General features: G+C 42.3%; 1 protein-coding gene across 3 annotated transcripts in view; it reads right to left on the bottom strand.

Moving 5' to 3' along the window:
- The window catches only part of LOC140199932 (protocadherin-16-like), a 454,953-nt gene that overhangs the window by 428,016 nt on the left and 1,751 nt on the right, over nucleotides 1-25,186 (bottom strand). Inside the window, exons 2-3 of one of the 3 annotated variants that reach the window (XM_072262411.1) lie at nucleotides 24,879-24,924; nucleotides 7,222-9,038 (exon numbers count right to left, since the gene is read on the bottom strand). In XM_072262411.1, the coding sequence (XP_072118512.1) occupies nucleotides 7,222-8,985 (1,764 nt within the window). In that variant the 5' untranslated portion in view covers nucleotides 8,986-9,038; nucleotides 24,879-24,924. Of the gene's footprint in view, nucleotides 1-7,221; nucleotides 9,039-21,576; nucleotides 21,688-24,878; nucleotides 24,925-25,186 lie in introns of all 3 variants that reach the window. The other 2 variants (XM_072262410.1, XM_072262409.1) reach the window with 2 other exon arrangements.

The raw sequence follows: 25,186 nt of genomic DNA, 5'->3' as shown, positions 1-25,186 counted from the left end.
TGCTTTGGAGATGGTGTAAAAGAAGTTCAGCTGGATGAACAGGCCCTTCCAGCTCAATGAACCACAGCATCCAGCCTCCCACCGATTTAACCATAGCCTCATATACTCTATAGCAGGGATTCCCAACCTTTTTGATACAGTACTGTAAAGCCTTAACATTAACTGAGGGATCCGTGGACCCCAGATTGTGAACCCCTGCTCTACAGGTAGGATGTGAAGGCTTTGGCGAGGATATAGAAGAGGTTCACCAGAAAGAACAGGCCCTTCCAGCCCAATGAGCCACAGCACCCAGCTACCCACCAATTTAACCCCTGCTCTACAGGAAGGATGTAGAAGCTTTGGAGAAGGTGTGAAAGAGGTACACAAGGATGCTGCCTAGACGAACTAAAAGGAGAAGTTAGGCAACCTTGGCTTGCTTTCTCTGGAGCAGCAAAGGCTGCTGGAATTGGAAGAGGCAGGTAATAAGGATAATGACACAATTGTAATGGGGAATGTCAATATGCAAGGAGATTGGGAAAATCAGGCTGGTGTCGGATTGCAAGAGAGGGAGTTTCTTGAATGCCTACGAGATGGCTTTTTAGAGCAGCTTGTGCTTGAGCCTATCTTAGATTGGGTTTTGTGTAATAATCCCGATCTTATTAGGGAGCTAAATGTAAAGGAACCCTTAGGAGGCAGTGATCATACTATGATTGAATTCATTCTGCAGTTTGAGAGGGAGAAGCATAAATCGCATGTGTTAGTATCACAATGGAATAAAGGGAATTACAGAGGCATGAGAGAGGAGCTTGCCCAGGTGGATTGAAGGAGGATACTGGTGGGGGTGATGGCAGAGCAGAGATGGCTGAAGTTTTTGGGAATAGTTCACAAGGTGCAGGATAGATATGTCCCACAGAAGAAGTTGTTCTCAAATGGCAGGGATAGGCAACTGTGGCTTGCAAGGGAAGTTGAGGACTGCATAAAAGCCAAGGAAAGGGTATTTTGTTGTTCAGTCGTTTAGTTGAGTCTGACTCTTCGTGACCTCATGGACCATAGAATCCATAGTGTTTTCATGGCAAGATACAGAAGTAAACTGCCAGGTCTTTCTTCCACGCTGCCCCGATTGGGACCCGGCTGGACCATCTCCCTTGAAGTCCAGTGCTGATGCCTCTACACCACCAGTTGGCCCAAGGAAAGGGCATATAAGGTAGCAAAAGTGAGTGGAAAGTTGGATAATTGGGAACCTTTAAAATCCAACAAAAGGCAAAGAAAAAACTATAAGAAGGGAAGAGATGAAATATGAGGGCAAACTAGCCAATAATATAAGGCAGGATAACAAAAGTTTTTTTCAGTTATAAAAAGAGTAAAAGAGAGGTGAGAGTTGATATTGGACCGCTGAAAAATGATGCTGGAGAAGTAGTAATGGAGGACAAAGAAGTGGCAGATGAATTTAGTAAGTACTTAGTATCGGCCTTCACTGTAGAAGACACTCGCAGTGTGCCAGAGGTCCGTGAGTGTCAGGGAACAGGAGTGAGAGCCATTGCTATTACAAAGGAAAAAGTGCTGGGCAAACTGAATGTTGAAAGGACTAGACAGGGTGGATGCAAAGAGGATGTTTTCTGTGGTGGGAGTATCCAGAGGAGACTCATTGGGCTGAATGGCCTAATTCTGCTCCTATGTCTTATGGTCTAAAGGCTGAGGGGAAACCTATCAGACATCTATAAATCATAGAGGTGTATAAAATCATGAGGGGTATAGTTAGGATTGACAATTAGAGTCTTTTTCCCAGGGAAGAATAGCTAAATAGTAGAGGGCATAGATTTAAGGTGGACAATTAAAAATTGTCTTAAGGGGCAACTTCTTCTCACAGAAGGAGATTGACACATTGAATGAGATGGCACAGAAAGTGGTTAAGGTAGGTAAATAACAGTATTTTGAAAACCATTTGGATAAGTACATGGATAGGAGGGGTTTAGAAGGATACGTGGCAAACATAGGCAAATGGGATTAGTTTGGTGGGCATAGAGTTGTACTTATGGAAACAGATCAATTTTCCCACAGTGCCTATGCTGCCCAGGGGGCACTCAGCTTGCGTCACTTGGCCCATAGCTGCCTTGCTCAACTGATTCAAGTGTTTGTCTGGACACTTCTTAAATACTTTCTGTGAGTCTGCATCCAACACTCTCTCTAGTGCATTTATTGATTTATTTAGAGATACAGCGTGGAATAAGATGCTGGTTAAAGATGAGATTAACGCAATAGAAAGGAAGGACATAAGCCGGGAAGATGTGGAATCGATATGGGTAGAGCTGCATAACACTAAGGGGCAGAAAACGCTGGTGGGAGTTGTGTACAGGCCACCTAACAGTAGTAGTGAGGTCGAAGATGGTACTAAACAGGAAATTAGAAATGTGCAATAAAGGAACAGCAGTTATAATGGGTGACTTCAATCTACATGTAGTTTGGGTGAACCAAATTGGTAAAGGTGCTGAGGAAGAGGATTTCTTGGAATGTATGCGGGATGGTTTTTTGAACCAACATGTCGATGAACCAACTAGAGAGCAGGTTATTCTAGACTGGGTTTTGAGCAATGAGGAAGAGTTAATTAGCAATCTTGTCGTGAGAGGCCCCTTGGGTAACAGTGACCATAATATGGTGGAATTCTTCATTAAGATGGAGAGTGACATAGTTAATTCAGAAACAAAGGTTCTGAACTTAAAGAGGGGTAACTTTGAAGGTATGAGACGTGAATTAGCTAAGATAGACTGGCAAATGGTGCAGGGCTCTGAGTTGGATGATCAGCCATGATCATAATAAATGGCAGTGCAGGCTCGAAGGGCCGAATGGCCTACTCCTGCACCTATTTTCTATGTTTCTATGTTTCTATGAATAGGCCCTTCTAGCCCTTCAAGCTGCACAGTCCAGCAACCCCCGATTTAACCCTAATAATGGGACAATTTACAATGACCAATTAACTGGCTAACTGGTATATCTTTAGACTGTGGGAGAAAACTGGAGCACCCGAGAGAACCCACACACTGCACAGGGAAGAGGTACAAAATCCTTACAGAGGACTCAGGATTAAACTCCAACTCTGATGACTTGAACTGTAATAACACTGCACAAACTGCTATGTTACTATGGTACTCACCACTCTCTGAGTGAAAAAGAACCCTCGGATCCCTCCAAATCTCTTACTCCTTACATTAAATCTTTGTCCTCCAGTTTTACTTATCTTTGACATGGAGAAATATTTCCAGTGATCTACCACATCTATGCTCCTGATAATTTTATATCCTTCAATCATGTCCCTTCTTTAACTCCCCTAGTCTAGGGAGTACAGTTCTAGCTTCTTATACATGAAACACACTGCAAGCTCCTATTTTCCTTAACTGTGATCAAAAATTAGTGGCAGCCAAGAATTAAAATGATTCATATCTGGATTAGAAGATAGTTGGTAAAGTCATTAAGAGCACCAAATTTCTTGGTGTTCACCTGGTGGAGAATCTCACCTGGTCCCTCAACACCAGCTCCATAGCTCAGAAAGCCCAGCAGCGTCTCTACTTTCTGTGAAGGCTGAGAAAAGTCCATCTCCCATCCTCCATCCTCACCACATTCTACAGAGGTTGTATTGAGAGCATCCTGAGCAGCTTCACCACTGCCTGGTTCGGGAATTGCACTGTCTCGGATCGCCAGACCCTGCAGCGGATAGTGAGGTCAGCTGAGAAGATCATCGGGGTCTCTCTTCCTGCCATTACAGACATTTACACCACATGCTGCATCCGTAAAGTAAACAGCATTATGAAGGACCCCACGCACCCCTCATACAAACTCTTCTCCCTCCTGCCATCTGGCAAAAGGCACCGAAGTATTCGGGCTCTCACGACCAGACTGTGCAACAGTTTCTTCCCCCAAGCCATCAGACTCCTCAATACCTAGAGCCTGGACTGACACCAACCTACTGTCCTCTACTGTGCCTATTGTCTTGTTTATTATTTACTGTAATGCCTGCACTGTTTTGTGCACTTTATGCAGTCCTGGGTAGGTCTGTAGTCCAGTGTAGTTTTGTGTTGTTTTACATAGTTCAGTGTAGTTTTTGTACTGTTCATGTAACACCATGGTCCTGAAAAATGTCTCATTTTTACTGTGTACTGTACCAGCAGTTATGGTCAGAATACAATAAAAAGTGACTTGACTTGACTTGACTTGATCATTTCAGAGAATCTGCAGCCACTGGGATAATCTGATTTAATTAGCACTGAATCTTGTAGAGTTGTATTCTACAGGCCTCTGGGCCTAGTTCTGAAAGGTGGGATTAGACTGCTGAAGTCTTTAATAACTGTCTTAAGATCTGCCTTTCTGTCATAAATTCTCTATGATTTTTCTATTGGCCATAGAAAATATCAATAATTTGGATAAGAATCAACAAAGCATGGTTAGGAACTTTGCAGATGCCACTAAAACAGAAGGTGTCATTGATAGTGAAAAAAGTTATTAGGATTTACAGGAATCTTGATCAGCTAGGCAACTAGGCTGAGGAATGGCAAATGGAGCTTGAGCTGGATCAGTGTAAGATACAGTAAAGTGTGAAGACAACTGTGAGTGGACCCTGGGGAGCATTACAGAATAGAAGGAACCCTGAAAGTGATATTACAGGTAGACAAGGTGGTGAAGAAGCTTTTGACATCACACACAAAATGTTGGAGGAACCCAGCAGGCCAGGCAGCATCTATGGAAACAAGTACAGTCAATGTTTCAGGCCGAGAACATTGGGTCTCGATCCAAAACACCGACTGTACTCTTTTTCATAGATGCTGCCTGGCCTGCTAAGTTCCTCCAGCATTTTGTGTGTGTTGCTTGAATTTACAACATCTGCAGATTTTCTCTTGTTTGTGAAAGCTTTTGGCATGCTGGTCTTCATCAGTCAGGACACTTGAGTATAGAGTTGGATTTTCTGATGCAGTTGTAAAAGACATTGGTGTGGCCATATTTGAAGTATTATGTTTAGTTTTTGTCACCCTGCTATAGGAAAGATGTCATTCAGATAAAAAGAGTGCAAAGATTTACAAGAATGTTGCTAGGATTTGGAGGGTTAAGTTATAAGAGGTTGAGCAGGTTGAGACATTTTTCATTGAAATGTAGAAAAATGAGGGGTGACCTTATAGAGATGTATAGAATTATGAGAGGTAATGAGAAAGTAAGTAGTCAGAGCCTTTTTTCTCAGGGCTGGGAAATTAAGAACTAGACGGCATGTTTAAGATGAGAGGGGAGAAATTTAATAGGAACCTGAGGGGCAACTTTTTCACCAACAAGTTGGTCAGTGTATGGAATGAGCTGCCAGAGGAAGCAGTTGAGACAAGTACATGAACAACATTTAAAGGAAATTTGGGCAGGTACATACCTAGATAGGACATGGGCCAAATTCAGGCAAATGGGACTAGCTAAAATGCGAATTTTGGTCAACATGAATTGTCATGCAGATTGGCCTCTTTCAGTGCTGCATGACAATAACCCTATGATTCATTCAGAAACCAGCCTATTTTTGTCATAGTTCATAATATACATGACCTTACAAATCCATAAATACAGATAATTCATCAACGAATCCCACCTAGGACCCATGAAACTAAAACGTGCCAAGCAGTGTGGAAACAACAAACATCGTTTATTCACCAGAGATATTTCAGATACAGTTCTGATAAAATTCCATTGAAACAAACACAATTACTGTTCCAGCTGCAGATTGTGCTTGTACTGTAAACTTTCACCTTTTTACATCTCCCCTCTTCCTCCCTCTCTGCCATTCCATTTGGACCAAGTAGATATTTTTGTACTTTTTTATCCACTTCAACTTCATCTATTTCTAGATGTTTTCTTAAATTCTTCAAACTTAATGTCACTTCAGGCTGATCTTAAAAGCAACGGTGACTTCACACACTGTGAGGATGATTTTTGCTTTTATTATGAACACAGACCTCAACATCATTCAAGCTTTACCATCATTTATTTATATTATAGGTGTTCTGTACCAGAACTCAAAATGCCCATCTTGGGTGTCAAGATCTCTGAGGACCTAACCTAGTCCCCACATATCGATGCAGTTATAAAAAAGGCAAGACAGCAACTATACTTCTTTAGGAGTTTGAAGAGATTTGGTATGTCAATAAAAACATTCAAAAACTTCTATAGGTGTACTGTGGAGAGCATTCTGACAGTCTGCATCACTGGTAATGGCGGGGGGGAGGAGCACACTGCACAGGATCAAAAGAAGCTGCAGAGGGTTGTAAATTTAGTCGCTCCATCTTGGGTACCAGCCTACAAAGTACCTAGGACATCTTCAAAGAGTGGTGTCGCAGAAAGGCAGCATCCATTAAGGAGACTCAGCACCCAGGGCATGCCCTTTTCTCACTGTTACCCATCAGGTAGGAGGTACAGAAGCCTGAAGGCACACACTGAGCGATTCAGGAGCGGCTTCTTTCCCTCTACCATCCGATTCCTAAATGGACATTGAACCCGTGAACAATACCTCATTTTTAAAATATACATTATTTCTGTTTTTGCACGATTTTTAATCTATTCAATATACATATACCATAATTGATTGATTGATTGATTGATTTTCTCCTTCTACATTATGTATTGCATTGGACTGCTACTGTTAAGTTAACAAATTTCACAATGCATGCCGGTGATAACAAACCTGATTCTGATTCTGAACTCTGAAATGCCAGGCTCAGTGTACAGCCGGTTGCACCAGTGCACCAGAGGTCAACAACTTTAACATTTCTTACAACACATTGTGCTCCATTGCTTGATAGACTGGCTAACATTCCACCAGCCTATTTGAATACTTCATGGGTCCATTGTTAGGATGATTTATGAGGTTTTGTGGTGCAGGACCTTACCTCACTTAGGAGTAACTTTGCTTGTTTTCCCCTGTGGTTTCCATATAAATATCTTGTTGGATAAGGAAGCTTACCAAACCTGCACAGAGTATTTGTGATTGGAAAGGCATCAACTCCCTTCCTCCAAGGAAAATTGTCATCCTCAACACTGAAAATATAACCCCACTACCACATCACTCCCATTATCTTAATTAATCATTCACACTCAAATGACTGTTCACAGACATGACCCAAAGTGACATCTCACTTTAAATTATCACCTCATTGACAATCCTTTACTCCTTCATGAATTCAAGCTGCCAAGTTTTATCAGACGGTAAATCAGCATGGAGTGGCCTACCTGGAGGAAGCAGGTCCCAGCTGGTTCATTTTCCTTGATTGATACATTATAGAAGTTTTTGCTGAATACAGGCTCATTATCATTCACATCCTGGATCGCTATGGTGACAGTAACGGAGGAAGACATGGGCTTGTTTCCTCGATCAGTCGCCACCACCGTCAACATGGGAGCTGGATCTGCCTCGTAATCCAGTGCTGATGCTGTAGTAATCACTCCAGTAGCCCGATCAATGGTGAACCAATCAGAATGAGATTCTGGGCTATTAACAATGCTGTACACAATGTCACCATTAGCACCTTCATCTTTATCTCTTGCTGTTACTTGTAGCACAAAGCTCCCAGGGTATAGAACCTCTGGAATGGAGTGTCTGTACCCTGAACGGTCAAAAACCGGTGGATTATCATTAACATCAGTTACATGAATGGTGAATGTGGATTCTGCCCTCAGAGGTGGTGTTCCAGAGTCAGTTGCTGTAACACTGAGTTGGTAACTATCCTTCTCCTCTCGATCTAACATCTGGTCCACACATATCAAATAAATAATATTGTCCTTGGTAGTCAGTCCAAATTTACCATCACCACCTTCCAAAGACACATTGACTTTGGCATATTCTCCATAATCAGGATCAGACACTGAGATTCTGGCCACAAATTGGCCAGGCTGAGCTCCCTCTGAGATGTGAGGTGATCCATCTTCACTGAGAAAGATGATAGTAAGAGTGGGTTGGTTGTCATTGTAATCCTTGACCTGAACAGTAACAAATGCTGTTGTTACTTCAGGCTGTGAGGCATTGTCTCGAGCTTGGACCACCAGCTCGTGGACTTTCTTCATTTCATAATCCAATCCTTTATTTAATTTGATTACACCAGTCTTTGAATCTATGGCAAAGTACTGGCTGGGATCACTCTGCCTCCTGTTGATCTCATAAATAACCACACCATTATTTCCTTCATCTATGTCAGTGGCAAACACCTGGAGAAAGCTGGTTCCAGGCTGTAAACTTTCGGAGATTATGGCATGGTATCGAGTCTGATTAAACACTGGCGCATTGTCATTAACATCCAAAATAGAGATGTACAAAGTCATCTGACTTGTTTTGCGTGGAGTTCCACCATCAAAAGCTTCAATTACCAAGGTGTAAGTGGATCTCTCTTCCCTGTCCAGAGGACTATTGACCACAAGTTCCAGGTCTAATGTTTCTGTTAGCCTTTTAGTTTCCAGCCTAAAGGATTGCCCAACATTTCCATCTTGTATAAGATATCCCTGTGTGCTAAATTGACCCCCATCTGCATCAATAGCTGAATCTAGGCGGAATCGTGTTCCCACAGGTGTTTGCTCAGGTATTTTAAGTCGCATCTGACTGGTGGGAAAGACTGGAGCATTGTCATTTATATCATTGACTAATATCACCACCTCAACTGTATCACCTCCCAAATTCACCGCAACGAACTTGTACTTATCCCGAGACTCACGATCCAACACCCTGGCAGTCTTAATAATCCCTGTTGTTTCATCAATGATTAAGTCAGAAGACATACCAGTGCCATCGGTCTCATGTGTAAAGAAACTGCTGGTTATGTGACCAGGTGGAAGCCCTGCATTTATATCACCGATGATACTGAAAGGTGGCTGTTCTTCATCAATACGAAGAACCAGAGGTTCGCTTGATCCTGCCACAGACCATCCAACTAGGATTCCCAACATCACATGAAGCCACTGAAAGACACCTCGGCACTTGCCTAGTGGCCTCCTCACTGAATCCATAATCCCATTCGACGTTACTCCCGCCTTCTTTCTTCAAGGAATCTCTTTAAAATCTGTAAAAATCCAACAATTCTTAATTTCTGAAAATTTTTTGTGTTACACAGTAAAATTTCCAATCAAGAATTAGAAACAAGTTTATTATCAGTATCTTACATGATGTGAAACTTGTTGCTTTATAGCAGCAATGCAGTGCAAAAATATTAAAGAATTACTATAAATTATCAAATAAATAAATTGTGCAAAATAAAAGTAAAATGAATGAATATTGTTTCAATTAACATAAACAAACTGCTGGAAAAACTCAGCAAGTCAAGCAGCATCTACGGAGGCAAACTGAAGGTTAATATTTCCAGTAGAGACCTTTTATTGGGACTGAGTGCAGGGAGGCAGCCAGTATGGAGTAGAGAGCGAGGGGGGAGGCAGTAGAGACCTTATATTAGGACTGAGAGCGCAGAGATGAGAAGGGGGTGATGAAGACAGGGACTGGTGGGTGACAAGGAAGAGAAATGAGCGGATGGAGCAAGATTGGGGATGGTAAAGGGTAAGGCAAAGACAGAGGTGGGAAGGTAATAAGCAGAACCTGATAAGAGACAAATGATGGAAGGGAGAAGCTAGACACCCTGACTAATCAAGAACCTGTCAATCTCCATTTTAAATGTACTCAATGACCTGGCCTCCTCAGCCACCTGTGGCAATGAATTCCACACATTTACTACCCTCTGGCTAAAGAAATTCGTCTTTTTTCGTCTCTTTTTTCAAATGGATAACCCTCTTGTCTGAGACTGTGCCCTCTGCACTTAGCCTCATCCACTATAGGATACATCCATCTTATATCCTCTCTATCCAGACCTTTAGATATTTAATTGGTTTCAATGAGATGCCCACTCATTCTTCTAAACTCCAGTGAATACAGGCCCAAAACTTTCAATCGCCTCTCATAAAAGACCAAAAGACCATAAGATATAGGAGCAGAAGTAGGCCATTCGGCCCATTAAGTCTGCTCTGCCATTCAATCATGGACTGATCCAATTCTTCCAGTCATCCCCACTCCTCTACCTTCTCCCCATACACTTTGATGCTCTGGATGATCAAGAACCTATCTATCTCTGCCTTAAATGCACCCAATGACTTGGCCTCCACAGTCACTCATGGCAACAAATTCCACAGATTTACCATGCTCTGATTAAAGTAATTTCTCCACATCTCTGTTCTAAATGAACATCCTTCAATCCTGAAGTTGTGCCCTCTTGTCCTAGACTCCCTTACCATGGAAAATAACTGTGCCATATCTAATCTGTGCAGGCCTTTTAACATTTGGAATGTTTCTATGAGATCCCCCCCATTCTCCTGAACTCCAAAGAATACAGCCCAAGAGCTGCCAGATGTTCCTCATATGGTGACCCTTTCATTCCTGGAATCATTCTCATGAATCTTCTCTGAACCCTCTCCAATATCAGTATATCCTTTCTAAAATAAGGAGCCCAAAACTGCACACAATACTCCAAGTGTGGTCTCACGAGTGCCTTATAGAGCCTCAACATCACATCCCTGCTCTTACATTCTATACCTCTAGAAATGAATGCCAACATTGCATTTGCCTTCTTCACCACCAACTCAACCTGGAGGTTAACCTTTAGGGTATCCTGCACAAGGACTCCCAATTCCCTTTGCATCTCTGCATTTTGAATTCTCTCCCCATCTAAATAATAGTCTGCCCATTTATTTCTTCCAACAAAGTGCATGACCATACACTTTCCAACATGGTAGTTCATTTGCCACTTCTTTGCCCATTCCCCTAAACTATCTAAGTCTCTCTGCAGGCTCTCTGTTTCTTCACCACTACCCGCTCCTCTACCTCTTTTTGTATCATCAGCAAATTTAGCCACAAATCCATTAATCCCATAGTCCAAATCATTGACACCGACATGTGTTACCCTTTCATTCGTGGAATCATTCTCGTGATCCTCCTTCCTGTAGACTCTCTGCATTCTCTGCACATTTTGCTTTACCACTCAGTTTAGTGTCATCATCAAACTTAGATATGCTACACTTGGTCCCCTTTTCCATATTGTTAATGTACTTATATGGTGAACAGCTGCAGGTCCAGAACTGGCCTCTGTGGCATACCTCTCTCTACTGATAATAACCAAAGAAACACACATTTATCTTAACCCTCTGCATTCTATTACTTAACCAAATCCCTATCCATGCTAATACATGACCCACAACACCATCACAAACAAGAGGAAGTCTGCAGATGCTGGAAATCCAAGCAACACACACAAAATGCTGGAGGAACTCAGCAGGCCAGGCAGCATCTATGGAAAAGAGTACAGTCAATGTTTCAGGCCAAGACCCTTCATCAATTACCCAGAATCCCATGCATCCTTATTTTATGAATAAGTCTTTTTAGCTGCACCTTGTCGAACATCTTCTGGAAATTGAAGTATACTACATCCACCTGTTCTCTATCCACTGTACTCATTATATCCTCAAATAACTCCAGTGGGTTTGTCAAACAGGACCTGCCATTCATTAAATCAATGCTGTGTCTACCAGATAAAACCATTTCTATCAAGATTTCTCAGTGTAAAGGGCTCTGGTAGAGCATGAGGTGTTGCTCTTCCGGCTGGAATCGAGCCTCACCCTGGCAGTGGAGAAAACTTTATAAGACACTAGTCAATTCGCACATGGAGTATTGTCAACAGTTTTGGGCCCCTTCTCTCAGAAAGGATGTATTTTCATTGGAGAAAGTCCAGAGGAGGTTCAGGAGGATGATTCCGCGAATGAAGGGGTTAACATATGAGCAGCTTTGGGCCTGTATGCACTGGAATTTAGAAGAATGCGTGGGGATCTCATTGAAACTTACCGAATGGTGAAGGGACTAGAAAGGGTGCATGTAGAGAACATGTTTCCTCTGGTGGGGGTATCCAGAACTATCTCAGAATTGAGGGGTGATCTTTTAGAACAGAAGTAAGGAGTTTTTTTTTTAGCCAAAGAGTAGTGAATCTGTGGAATGCTTTGTCACAGACTGCAGTGGAGGCAAATCCATGGATATATTCAAAGCGGAAGTTGTTAGATTCCTGATTGGTTGGTGCATCAAGGGATACGATGAGAGGGCAGGTGTATGGGGTTGACTGGGATCTGTGATCAGCCATAATGAAATGGCAGAGCAGACTCTATGGGATGAATGGCCTAATTCTGCTCCTGACGAAGGGTCTTGGCCCAAAACGTCAACTGTATCTCTTCCTAGAGATGCTGCCTGGCCTGCTGCGTTCACCAGCAACTTTGATGTGTGTTGCTTGAATTTCCAGCATCTGCAGATTTCCTCGTGTCTGCTCCTATATCTAATGGTTTTATGGTCTTTTGGTCTTAAGACTGAGAATGGACAGGCCATATTGGGAATAGAGAGACTTGAGACTTGGAACACTGCACAATGGTTCTCAAGTCTACTCTTAGACTTGTTGATATAGAAGAGGCCACATCAAGAACACCAAAGATAATGGAAAAGGTCTTTTCGCCTCCACCATGATTACCATCAAATTCAATTGGACTATATCTGACATTACTCTTCCTTTTGTTCATCTCTCTTCTTCATTTCAGTAGACAAACTGTCACCGATACTTTCTACCTCTCCTCTCACCCTCTCTCCTGTAAGAACAACATCCCTTTTTCTCAGTTTCTCCATCTCCACCACAGCATTTTTTTTCCCAAAATGAGGCTTTCTGTCCAGGATTCTAAAATGTTTTGACCAGAACTTATGGAATCCTCATTTGTAATGTGAACCATTCCTGTGTCTCCACAAATACCTCTTGACCTGTTGCGTTCATCTGGCAGTTTGTTTTTGCTCCATTTTCCAGCATCTACGGACTCTTGTGTCTCTGTTGTTTCATTTACACTGCCTGGAAAAGTGTTACTATTGGGTGTAAGGACAATCTTACAACTGCAAAGATTAAATGTCAGGGGTAAGTTTTTTTACGCAGAGAGTGGTGAATGCGTGGAATGGAATGCTGGCAGCGGCGGTGGAGGCAAAAATGATAGGGTCTTTTAGGAGACTCCTGGATGGATACATGGAGCTTAGAAAAATAGAGGGCTATGGGTAAGCCTAGGTAGTTCTAAGGTAAGGACATGTTCGGCACAGCTTTGTGGGCTGAAGGGCCTGTATTGTGCTGTAGGTTTTAATTGTTTCTATATTTCTAAATCAAGAACGTCTGTAGCTGTCAACTGAAATAAACACTTACATTTATCATATATCAGGAAAATCATCCATTGATACATACAATACATTGGTATTCAAAGCTGCTGTGAATGTGGCATTCTGGGGGTTCATAACCAGCGGGCCACTGGTGAGTGAACATGTTTCAAGACCATTTGAATATAGATATACAGTGGAGAATATGCGACTGGATGCATCGCAGCTTGGTATGGAAACAACAATGCCCAGTAACAGAAAAGGCTATAGAAAATGGTGAATGCAGGCCACTCCATCACAGGAAAAGCCTTCCCCATTATTAAGCACATCTACATGGAGCCTTGCCACAAGAAAGCAACACCCATCATCAAGAATCCCCACCATGCAAGCAATGCTCTCTTCTTATTACTACCATCAGACAAGAGGTACAGGAGCCTTTGGTCCCACACTACCAGGTTCAAGAACAGATGGTTGTATCCTACAACCATCAGGCTCTTGAACCAGTGTGGATAACTTCACTCAATGCTGCAATGACTCCACAACCTTAGTACTCTCACTTTCAGGGACGCTACAACTCGTGTTCTTGGCATTATTGATTTGTTATTTGTATTTACACAATTTGTCTTCTTTTGCACTATCTTTGTTAGTCTTTGCTTATGTATAGATTTCATAAATTATATCGTATTTATTTTTTTCTGTAAATATCTGCAATACATTGTGTCTCAAGGTAGTATATGGTGAAAACACATACTTTCATAATGAATTTACTTCGATTTTGAATGTCGACACACAGAGTCATAGAATCATACAGCATGGATATGGGGCCTTCAACCCAAATGGTCCATGCCAACCAAGTCTCGTCCCATTTGCCTATGTTTTGGGTCATAACCCTCTAAACCTTTCCTATCCATGTACCTGATCCAGCACATTTTAAAAATTGTTAATGTACTTGTTAATGTTCATAATTAAATCTCTCTCTTTTTATCTTCACGACCAGACTATGTAACAGTTTCTTCTCCCAAGCTATCAGACTCCTCAATACCCAGAGCCTGGACTGACACCAACCTACTGCCCTCTACTGTGCCTATTGTCTTGTTTATTATTTACTGTAATGCCTGCACTGTCTTGTACACTTTATGCAGTCCTGGGTAGGTCTGTAGTCTAGTATAGTTTTGTGTTGTTTTACGTAGTTCAGTGTAGTTTTTGTATTGTTCATGTAGCACCATGGCCCTGAAAAACATTACCTCATTTTCACTGTGTACTGTACCAGCAGTTATGGTTGAAATGACAATAAAAAGTGACATGACTTGACTTGACTTAAACCTATGATCAATTGAGAAACAGCAAGCGTTGGAGCCATAGTCCAGGTGATCTTTTATCTCCAATCAATATTTCTAGATTCCTTGATTTGCATCAGGGACTGAGCCTCCAGTGCCCTTGGAAGAAGAAATCTCTTTTATTCTGAGAGGCTGAACCTTTAGCAAGACCTGTTCTAGACACCATAGACCTTATCATTCGATCTGACCTGTCAAGTTCAGCAAGAATTTTATATGGTCCTACAAGATCACCTCTCATTCTCCTAAATAGAAAACATATGCCCAGTCTGATTACTCTCTGAATATGGTACAGGGAAAACCGCACACCACAAATCTTCATTGTACTTCTCCAATCATAATGATATCTAGGAGACCAGATATTAGACCATAAAACATAGGAGCAGAATTCGGCTCTTTGGCCCATCATGTCTACTTCACCATTCAATCATGGCTGATCTTTTTTCCCATCCTCAGCCCAACTCCCTGGCCTTCTGCCCGTAACCTTTCATGCCACATCCAACCAAGAACCTATCAGGCTCTGCCTTAAATACACCCAATGATCCACAAATTTACTACCCTCTGGGTAAAGAAATTTCTCTACATCTCTGTTTTAAACGGATGTCCCTCTATCCTGAGGCTATGCCCTCTTGTCCTAGACTCCCTCTCTCTTACGCCAGCACATCTTTTCTGAGATGAGGAACTCAAAACTGTTCACAATACTCAAGGTGAGGCCTCGGCAACCTTATAAAGCCTCAGCATCACATCCTGCTCTCGTATTCTAAACCTCTTGAAATGACTGTTAACATGGCGTTTGCCTTCCTGAACACCGACTCTGCCTGTAAGTTAACCTGTAGTGTGTTCTGCAAAAGGACTCACAAGTCCATCTGCATCTCAGACTTAGTCTGAACATTTATTCCTACGACAAAAGTGCATGATTATGCATTTTCCAACATTGTATTTCATTTGCCACTTTCTTGCCCATTCTCCTAATCTGACTAAGTCCTTTGGCAGCCTACCTGTTTCCTCAACACTACCTGCCCCTCCACCAATCTTCATATCATCTGCAAACCTGGCAACAAAGCCATCTATTCCATCATCTAAATAATTTATATACAGCATAAAAAGAAGTGGGCCCAACACTGACCCCTGCGGAACACCACTAGTCACTGGCAGCCAACCAGAAAAGGATCCTTTTATTCCCACTCACTGCCTCCTATCAATCAGCCAATGCTCTAACCATGCCAATAATTTTCCTGTAATAGCATGGGCTCTTAACTCAGTAAGAAGCCTCATGTGTGGCACCTTGTCAAAGGCCTTCTGAAAATCCAAATACACAACATCCACTACATACCCTTTATCTACCCTACTTGTAATCTCCTCCCAGAATTCTAACAGGCTCGTCAGGCAGGATTTTCCCTGAAGGAAACCATGCTGACTTTGTCCTATCTTGTCCTGTGTCACCAAGTACTTCATAACCTCATCCTTAACAATTGACTCCAACATCTTCCCAACCACTGAGGTCAGGCTAACTGGTCTATAATTTCCTTTCTGCTGCCTTCCTCCATTTTTAAAGAGTGGAGTGACCATGCCAGAGTCCAATGATTTTTGAAAGATCATTTCTAATGCCACCACAATTTCTACACACCATCAAAGATTATGGGGAGCAGGCCGGGGAATGGGATTGAGGAGGGGAAAAAAGGATCAGCCATGATTGAATGGCAGAATAGACTCAATGTGCTATATGGCCTAATTCTGCCCCTACGTCTTATAGTCTTCAAAAAATGACCTTTTAAAAATCTATTTCTCTCTCATACCACTGTAATATCCTTTACTCCACTAAAATATTGCTACATCAGACCTTACTTTCTCCCTATCAAATTTCAAGTTGAACACAATTATATTGCGATTACTACCCTCTAAGGGTTATTTTAACTTCAGCTCTCTAATCACCCCCATATCATTATATAACACCCAATCCAGTATAGCTGATTCCCTAGTAGACACGACGACAAATTGCTCTAAAAAGCCATCTTGTAGACATTTAACAAATTCATTCTCTTGAGATCCATTTCCAACCTGATTTTCCCAATCGACTTGCATGTTAAAATCTTCCATGATTATTGTAACATTGCCCTTTTGTCACGCCTTTTCTATTTCCCAATGTAATCTGCAGTCCACATCCCAGCTACTGTTGGGAGGCCTGTATATAACTGCCATCAGGGCCCTTTTATGACTGCCATCAGTTTCTTAACTCAGCCCACAAGGATTCAACATCTTCTGATCCTTTGTAACATTTTTCTTCTGATTTGATGCCATTCTTTATCAGCAGAACCACGCCACCCCCTCTGCCTACCATCCTATCCTTCCAGTACAACGTGTAGCCTTGAATATTCAGCTTCCAACTACAACCATCCTTCAGCCACGATTCAGTGATGGCCACAACATCATACCTGACTATCTTTAATAGTGAAACAAGATCAACCACCTTATCTCTTATACTCCACGCATTGAGCTATAACACTTTGAATACTGTATTTGACCTCCTTTTTGATTCTGCATCCCTAATGCACTGATACTCACACTGCTGGCTGCAATGTTGTCCTATCATCTGCCTGCCATTCCTGACAATCTAACTGCATGCTATTTTTGCTTTTTTACCATCCGTGCTAACCTGATTCCCTTCACTCCAGTTCCCACTCCCTAACAAGTTAGTTTAAACCCTCCTCAACAGCTCTAACAAACCTGACCACAAGAATATTTGTTCCCCTTGTGCTCAGGTGCAACCCGTCACTTTTGAACAGGTCATATCTCCTCCAGAAGAGATCCCAATGATCTACGAACTTAAAGCCTTGCCCCTACATCAGCTTCTCAGCCATGTATTCACTTGTTAAATCATCCTGTTTCTATCCTCACTGGTCCATTGCATACCTACGGTAGGTGCCCGAGCATTCATAGTCCAAGTCCTATGTTGGTTTGACTTTCAAAATGCACCATGTCATACTTATCTATATGGAAATCTCACTGGATTGTCTCACTGGCAATCCAGAAATTATTACCTGGGAATTTCTGTTTCTCAGCTTTCCATCTATCTCTCTAAATTCTCTTTTCATGACCTCTTTGTTTTTCCTTCCTATGTCATTGGTACCAATATTTACAAAGACATCTGGCTGCTCTCCCTCCCTCTCCATGTATACAATATTCTCAATGCAGGAACACAACTGCTGTCATCGATTTTTACAAATAAAGCAATAGGCCCCCTGGACGACCTCAAATTTACAAATGTTGTACTCCATCTACCAGACCTACATTCGTTTGCTTGGAGATAGGAAGTAGAGGATAGTGGTTGAGGGTTGTTTTTCAGAATGAAAGCCAGTGTCTACCAGTGTGTCACAAGGGTTGGTGCGGGAACCCTTGTTATTCATTATGTATATAAATGGTTTGGATGTGTTTGCACATCTTGATCAGCAGGTTTGCAGATGACACAAAATTAGGAAGTGTCATTGACGGTGAAGAAGGTTATTGCAGATTACAGGGGGATCTGGATAAGATAGGAAAGTGGGCCAAGGAAAGACAAATAGATTTCAATATAGATAAGTATGACATGATGCATTTTTGAAAGTCAAACCAACATAGGACTTGGTCTATGAATGCTTGGGCACTTACTGTAGGTATGCAATGGACCAAAAGAACCTAAGAGAACAAGTGGAAAGTTTGTTGAAAGCAGCATCACAAGTAGACAGAGTGGTGAAAAAGATGCGCAGGACACAGGCCTTCATCAGTCAGGGCACTGAGTGTCAGATTTGGGACATGATGTTACAGTTACACAAGACATTGATGAAGCTGCACTTGGAGGACCGTACAGTTTTGGTCACCCCGTCTTTTTGCGTCTATTATAGAACAATCCTTATTGCAAACATATTTGGACACCACTGCCCAACTTCTTCTCCATTACATCAGCTAAATTTCCTTCCAACCTGTCTCATGTAAGGACTACCTTTGTTTTTCCCCACCTACGCCACATCTGTTTGTATCTGTCCTCCTCCTTCAAGAAACATAGCTCCCCCTTTGTGATGATTAGCAGAAACCTCACTCACTTTCTCTTCATTTCTCACACTTCTGCTCTCATCCCACTGCTCCCCTAGGGGTTCCCGTGTACTGTTCACATCCACTCCACTTCCACAACCTGCAATGTAATCCCATAACCAGTCACGCCTTTCCCTCCGTAACTCAATGCCAAAATAAACCATTCTTTATTCAGAGTTATTATTTGTGTGTCAACATCAATGGAAAGGATGTGATACTAAGGCTTTATAAAGCTTTGGTCAGATTGCACGTTGACTATTGTGAGCACTTTTAGCCCCTTATCTAATAAAGGATGTGTTGGCTTTGGAGAGGGTCCAGAAGAGGTTCATAAGAATTATCCCAGAAATGAAAGGGTTAACATTTGAGGAGAGTTTTATGGCTCTGGGCCTGTACTCACTGGAGTTTTGAAGGATGAGGGGGCATCGCATTGAAACCAATTGAATAAGAAAGGCCTAGATAGAGTGGATGTGGAGAGGATGTTTTCTATATGTCAAGGATTAGAGGGCACAGCCTCAGAATAGAGGAACGTCCATTTAGAACAGAGATAAGGAGGACTTCCTAACCGGAAGAGCACAATTTGTGCAAATTGGTAATAACATATCACTGACAATGTGAAAAGTAGCGGTCCCAATACTGACTCCTGACAAACACCACTAGTCACTGGCAATCAACCAGAAAAGGCCCCTTTTATTCCCACTCACTGCTTCCTGCCTGTCAAGCCTTTCCTCCATCCATGCCAATATCTTTCCTGTAATGCCACAGGATTTTATCTTGTTAAGCAGCCTCATGTGAGGAACCTTATCAAATGCCTTTTGAAAATTAAAGTAAATGACATTCACTGCCTCTCCCTGCTTGTTACTTCCTTGAAGAACTCTTAATAGATTTGTCAGGCAAGATTTCCCTTCACAGACACCATGCTGACTTTGACTTATTATTAGCCTCCAAATACCCCAAAACTTCATCCTTAACAATAGACCAACACTTTCCCAGCCACTGAGGTTAGGCAAACTAGACTATAATATCCTTTCATTTGCCTTCTTCCCTTAAAGAGTAGAGTCACATTTGCATTTTTGCAGTCCTCCGGAACCATGCCAGAATCAAGAGATTCATAGACCATAAGACCATAAGACATAGCAGCAGAATTAAGGCCTTTCAACCCATTGAGTCTATTCCACCATTCTATCATGGCTGATCCCAGATCCCATTCAACCCCATACACATGCCTTCTCGCCATACCCTTTGATGCCCTCACCAATGAGGAAATGATCAACTTCTGCCTTAAATATACCCATGGACTTGGACTCCACCACAGTCTGTGGCAGCGAATTCCACAGATTCACTGCTCTCTGGCTAAAAAAACTCCTCCTTACCTCTGTTCTAAAAGGTCACTCCTTAATTTTGAGGCTGTGCCCTCTAGTTCCGGATACACCACCATAGGAAACATTCTCTCCACATCCACCCTATCTAGTCCTTTCAATATTCGGTAGGTTTCAATGAGATTCCACACAGTTTTCTAAATTCTAGTGAGTACAGGCCCAAAGATGCCAAATACTCCTCTTATGGAGGGCGGAGCAAAGTTAAGATGGCACTAAGCAGCGACTCCTTTGCTTGCATGTTCGTAAACAGCTCTATTTCTATCTTTGATATCTATCTTTTTCCTTTTCAAGATTCTTTTGGAGACCCTGATCTGGAGTTACACTCTGACTTCAGTTCTTTGCGGGAAAGGGACCTGCTCTCAGGGCCTCACGACTGGCTACTTTTTGATATGCCAAGGACGTGGCCTGGAAGACTAGTGCGCCTTCAGGATGCCAGATTTTCGTGGCTCTGGAGACGGGCTAATTCAAGGCTGGTGCCCTCAATGTGGAAGAACACAGAACGTCGGGAGCCATGTGTCCAGACTCAATTCTCTGGTCGCAGAACTTGGAAAGTGCGATGTAACAGACTTTTAACATCACAAATCAGCGAGTTGTTTATGCCTCCTCTCTTGCTCTGAAATGGAGATATCTCTTTTTCCCTTATTATGGAGAGAGATAGCCCGTGGTTTGTTGAATTACCAGGTGAACGAGTAGTCTTTGGGGAACAGCAAGGCTGTGTCTTTAGTGATGCTTTTCTGCATGTTTGAGTGCTTGGTGGAGGGCCCAAAACTGTTGACATAGAAACATAGAAAATAGGTGCAGGAGTAGGCCATTCAGCCCCTCAAGCCTGCACCACCATTCAGTATGATTATGGCTGATCATCCAATTCAGAACCCTGTACCAGCATTCCCTCCATACCCCCTGATCCCTTTAGCCACAAGGGCCATATCTAACTCCCTCTTAAATATAGCCAATGAACTGGCCTCAACTGTTTCCTGTGGCAGAGAATTCCACAGATTCACCACTCTCTGCGTGAAGACGTTTTTCCTAATCTCAGTCCTAAAAGGCTTCCCCTTTATCCTCAAACTGTCACCCCTCGTTCTGGACTTCCTCAACATTGGGAACAATCTTTCTGCATCTAGCCTGTCCAATCCCTTTAGGATTTTATACGTTTCAATAAGATCCCCCCTCAATCTTCTAAATTCCAACGAGTATAAGCCTAGTTCATCCAGTCTTTCATCATATGAAAGTCCTGCCATCCCAGGAATCAATCTGGTGAACCTTCTTTGTACACGCTCTATGGCAAGGATGTCTTTCCTCAGATTAGGGGACCAAAACTGCACACAGTACTCCAGGTGTGGTCTCACCAAGGCCTTGTACAACTGCAGTAGTACTTCCCTGCTCCTGTACTCGAATCCTCTTGCTATGAATGCCAGCATACCATTCGCCATTTTCACCGCCTGCTGTACCTGCATGCCCACTTTCAATGACCGGTGTATAATGACACCCAGGTCTCGTTGCACCTCCTCTTTTCCTAATCAGCCACCATTCAGATAATAATCTGTTTTCCTGTTTTTGCCACCAAAGTGGATCACCTCACATTTATCCACATTAAATTGCATCTGCCATGAATTTGCCCACTCACCTGACCTATCCAAGTCACCCTGCATCCTCTTAGCATCCTCCTCACAGCTAACACTGCCGCCCAGCTTCGTGTCATCCGCAAACTTGGAGATGCTGCATTTAATTCCGTCACCTAAGTCATTAATATATATTGTAAACAACTGGAGTCTCAGCACTGAGGTTTACAGTACCCCACTAGTCACTGCCTGCCATTCTGAAAAGGTCCCGTTTATTCCCACTCTTTGCTTCCTGTCTGCCAACCAATTCTCTATTCACATCAATACCTTACCCCCAATACTGTGTGCTTTAAGCTTGCACACTAATCTCCTGTGTGGGATCTTGTCAAAAGCCTTTTGAAAATCCAAATATACCACATCCACTGGTTCTCCCCTATCCACTCTACTAGTTACATCCTCAAAAAATTCTATGAGATTCGTTAGACATGATTTTCCTTTCACAAATCCATGCTGACTTTGTCTGATGATTTCACCGCTTTCCAAATGTGCTGTTATCACATCTTTGATAACTGACTCTAGCATTTTCCCCACCACCGATGTTACGCTAACCGGTTTATAGTTCCCCAGTTTCTCTCTCCCTCCTTTATAAAAAAAGTGGGGTTACATTAGCCACCCTCCAATCATTAGGAACTAGTCCAGAATCTAAAGAGTTCTGAAAAATTATCACTAATGCATCCACTATTTCTTGGGCTACTTCCTTAAGCAGATCTGGGATGACAATACTCCAAGTGCAGCCTGACTAGTGCCTTATAAAGACTCAGCATTATCTCCTTGCTTTTAGGTTCTATTTCCCTTGAAATAAAAGCCAACATTGCATTTGCCTTCTTTACCACAGACTCAACCTGTAAATTAACCTTCTAGAGTCTTGCATGAGGACTCCTAAGTCCCTCTCCCCCTCTGATGTTTGAAACTTCTCCCCATTTAGATAATAGTCCACACTACTGTTCTTTTTAAAGATCATGACCAATACATCTGTCATTTATTCAGCAACCTCTCTCAGGATCCTGGGATATTGCCCATCTGGCCCAGGTTAAGACCTTTGAGATTACCTAGCACTTTTGTCTTTGTAATAGCAATGGCACTCACTCCTGCTCCCTGACACTCACAGACTTCTGGCAAACTGCTAGTGTCTTCCTTAGTGAAGACTGATGCAAGTATTCGTTAAGGTCATCTGCCATTTCTTTGTCACCCATTACTAACTCACTGACATCATTTTCCAGAGGTCCAATATTAACTCTCACCTCCCTTTTACTCTTTATATAACTGAAAAAACTTTCAGTATCCTGCTTTATAGTATTGGCTAGTTTGTCCTCACATTTCATTTCTTCCCTTCTTATAGCTTTTTTAGTTGTCTTTTGTTGGATTTTTAAAAGTTCCCTATCATCCAACTTCTCACTCACTTTTGCTAACTTGTATGCTCTTTCCTTGGCTTTTATGCAGTCTTTAACTTCCCTTGTCAGCCACGGTTGCCTAGTCATGCCATTTGAAAACAACTTCTTCTGTGGGACATATTTATCCTTTGGCTTGTGAACTATTCCCAGAAACTTCAGCCACTTCTGCTCTGCCATCATCCCCGCCAGTATCCTCCTCCAATCCATCTGGGCAAGCTCCTCTCTCATGCTTCTGTAAGTCCCTTTATCCTATTGTGATACTGAAACATGTGACTTATGCCTCTTCCTCTCAAACTGCAGAATGAATTCAATCTTATTATGATCACTGCCTCGTAATGTAATTGTTCCTTTACGTTAAGCTCTTTAATAAGATCTGCATTATTGCACAACACCCAATCTAAGATAGCCTTTCCTCAAGTAGGCTCAAGCACAAGCTGCTCTAAAAAGCCAACTTGTAGGCATTCAACAAATTCCCTCTCTTGCCATCCGGCACCAACCTGATTTCTCCAATCCCCTTACATATTGAAGTCCTCCATTACAATTGTGACAATACCCTTATTACATGCCTTTTCCAGCTCCCTTTGCAATCTCAAACCCACATCTTGGCTACTATTTGGAGGCCTATATATGATTCTCATTTTTTTTTACCCTTACAGTTTCTTAACTCCAACCCCCAAAGATTCAACATTCTCTGACCTTAAGCCATCTCTTTCTAAAGATGTAATTTCATCTCTTACTAACAGAACCACACCACCACCTTTGCCTTTCTGCCTGTTCTTTCCAAACCAACTTCATCAGTGGTTGGGAAGTTGTTGGAATCACTTGTTAGGGATGAGATTACGGAATACCCGAAGGCACATAACAAGATAGGCCAAAGCCAGCATGGTTTCCTGAAAGGAAACTCCTGCCTGACTCACCTACTGCAATTTTTTTGAGGACATTACAAGCAGGGTAGACAAAGGAGATGCAATAGATGTGGTGTGCTTGGATTTTCAGAAGGCCCTGGACAAGGTGCCACACATGAGGCTGCTTAGCAAAATAAGAACCCATTGAATTACAGGGAAGTTACCAGCATGAGTGGAGTATTTACTGATCGTCATAAAACAGAGTGGGAATAAAGGGATCCTATTCTAGCTGGCTGCCGGTTGCTAGTGGAGTTCCACAGGGGTCAGTGTTGGGCCTGCTGCTTTTTACAATGTATAACAATGATTTGGACTATGGCATTAATGGATTTGTGGCTAGATTTGCCAATGATACAAAGATAGGTGGAGGAGCGGGTAGTGTTCAGGAAACAGAGAGCCTACAGGGAGACTTAGATCATTTAGGAGAATGGACAAAGAAGTGGCAAATGAAATACAATGTTGGAAAGTGTATGGTCATGCACTTTGGTGGAAGAAATAAATGGGCAGGCTATTATTTAGATGGGGAGAGAATTCAAAATGCAGAGTCACAAAGGGACTTGGGAGCCCTAAAGGTTAACCTCCAGGGTGAGTCGGTGGTGCAGAAGGCGAATGCAATGTTGGCATTCATTTCTAGAGGTATAGAATATAAGAGCAGGGATGTGATGTTGAGACTCTATAAGGCACTCATGAGAACACACTTGGAGTATTGTGTGTAGTTTTTGGTTCCTTATTTTAGGAATGATATACTGACATTGGAGAGGGTTCAGCGAAGATTCACAGGAATGATTCCATGAATGAAAGGGTTACCATATGAGAAATGTATGACAGCTCTTGGGCTGTATTCTCTGGAGTTCAGGAGAATGAGGGGGGATCTCATTGAAACATTCCGAATCTTAAAAGGCCTGCAGATTAGTTATTGCAAAGTTGTTTCTTATGGTAGAGGAGTCTAGGACAAGAGGGCACGACTTCAAGATTGAAGGACGTCCATTTAGAACAGAGACGCAGAGAACTTACCTTAGTCAGAGGGTGGTAAATCTGTGGAATTTGTTGCCACAAGTGGCTGTGGAGACCAAGTCATTGGGTGTATTTAAGGCAGAGATAGATAGGTTCTTGATCAGCCAGGGCATCAAAGTGTATGGGGAGAAGGCAGGGGAGTGGGGATGACTGGAAGAATTGGATCAGCCCATGATTGAATGGCAGAGCAGACCCAACAGTCCGAATGGCCTAATTCTGCTCCTAAATCTTATGGTATTATATCCTTTTTATGTTAAGCTCCCAACTATGGCCTTCTTTCAGTCATACTGACCAATCTCGAATTGCAC

Source organism: Mobula birostris, chromosome 7 (assembly GCF_030028105.1).
Source record: "Mobula birostris isolate sMobBir1 chromosome 7, sMobBir1.hap1, whole genome shotgun sequence".
Lineage (NCBI taxonomy): Eukaryota > Metazoa > Chordata > Chondrichthyes > Myliobatiformes > Myliobatidae > Mobula > Mobula birostris.
This window is presented reverse-complemented; position numbering and strand designations above follow the sequence as displayed.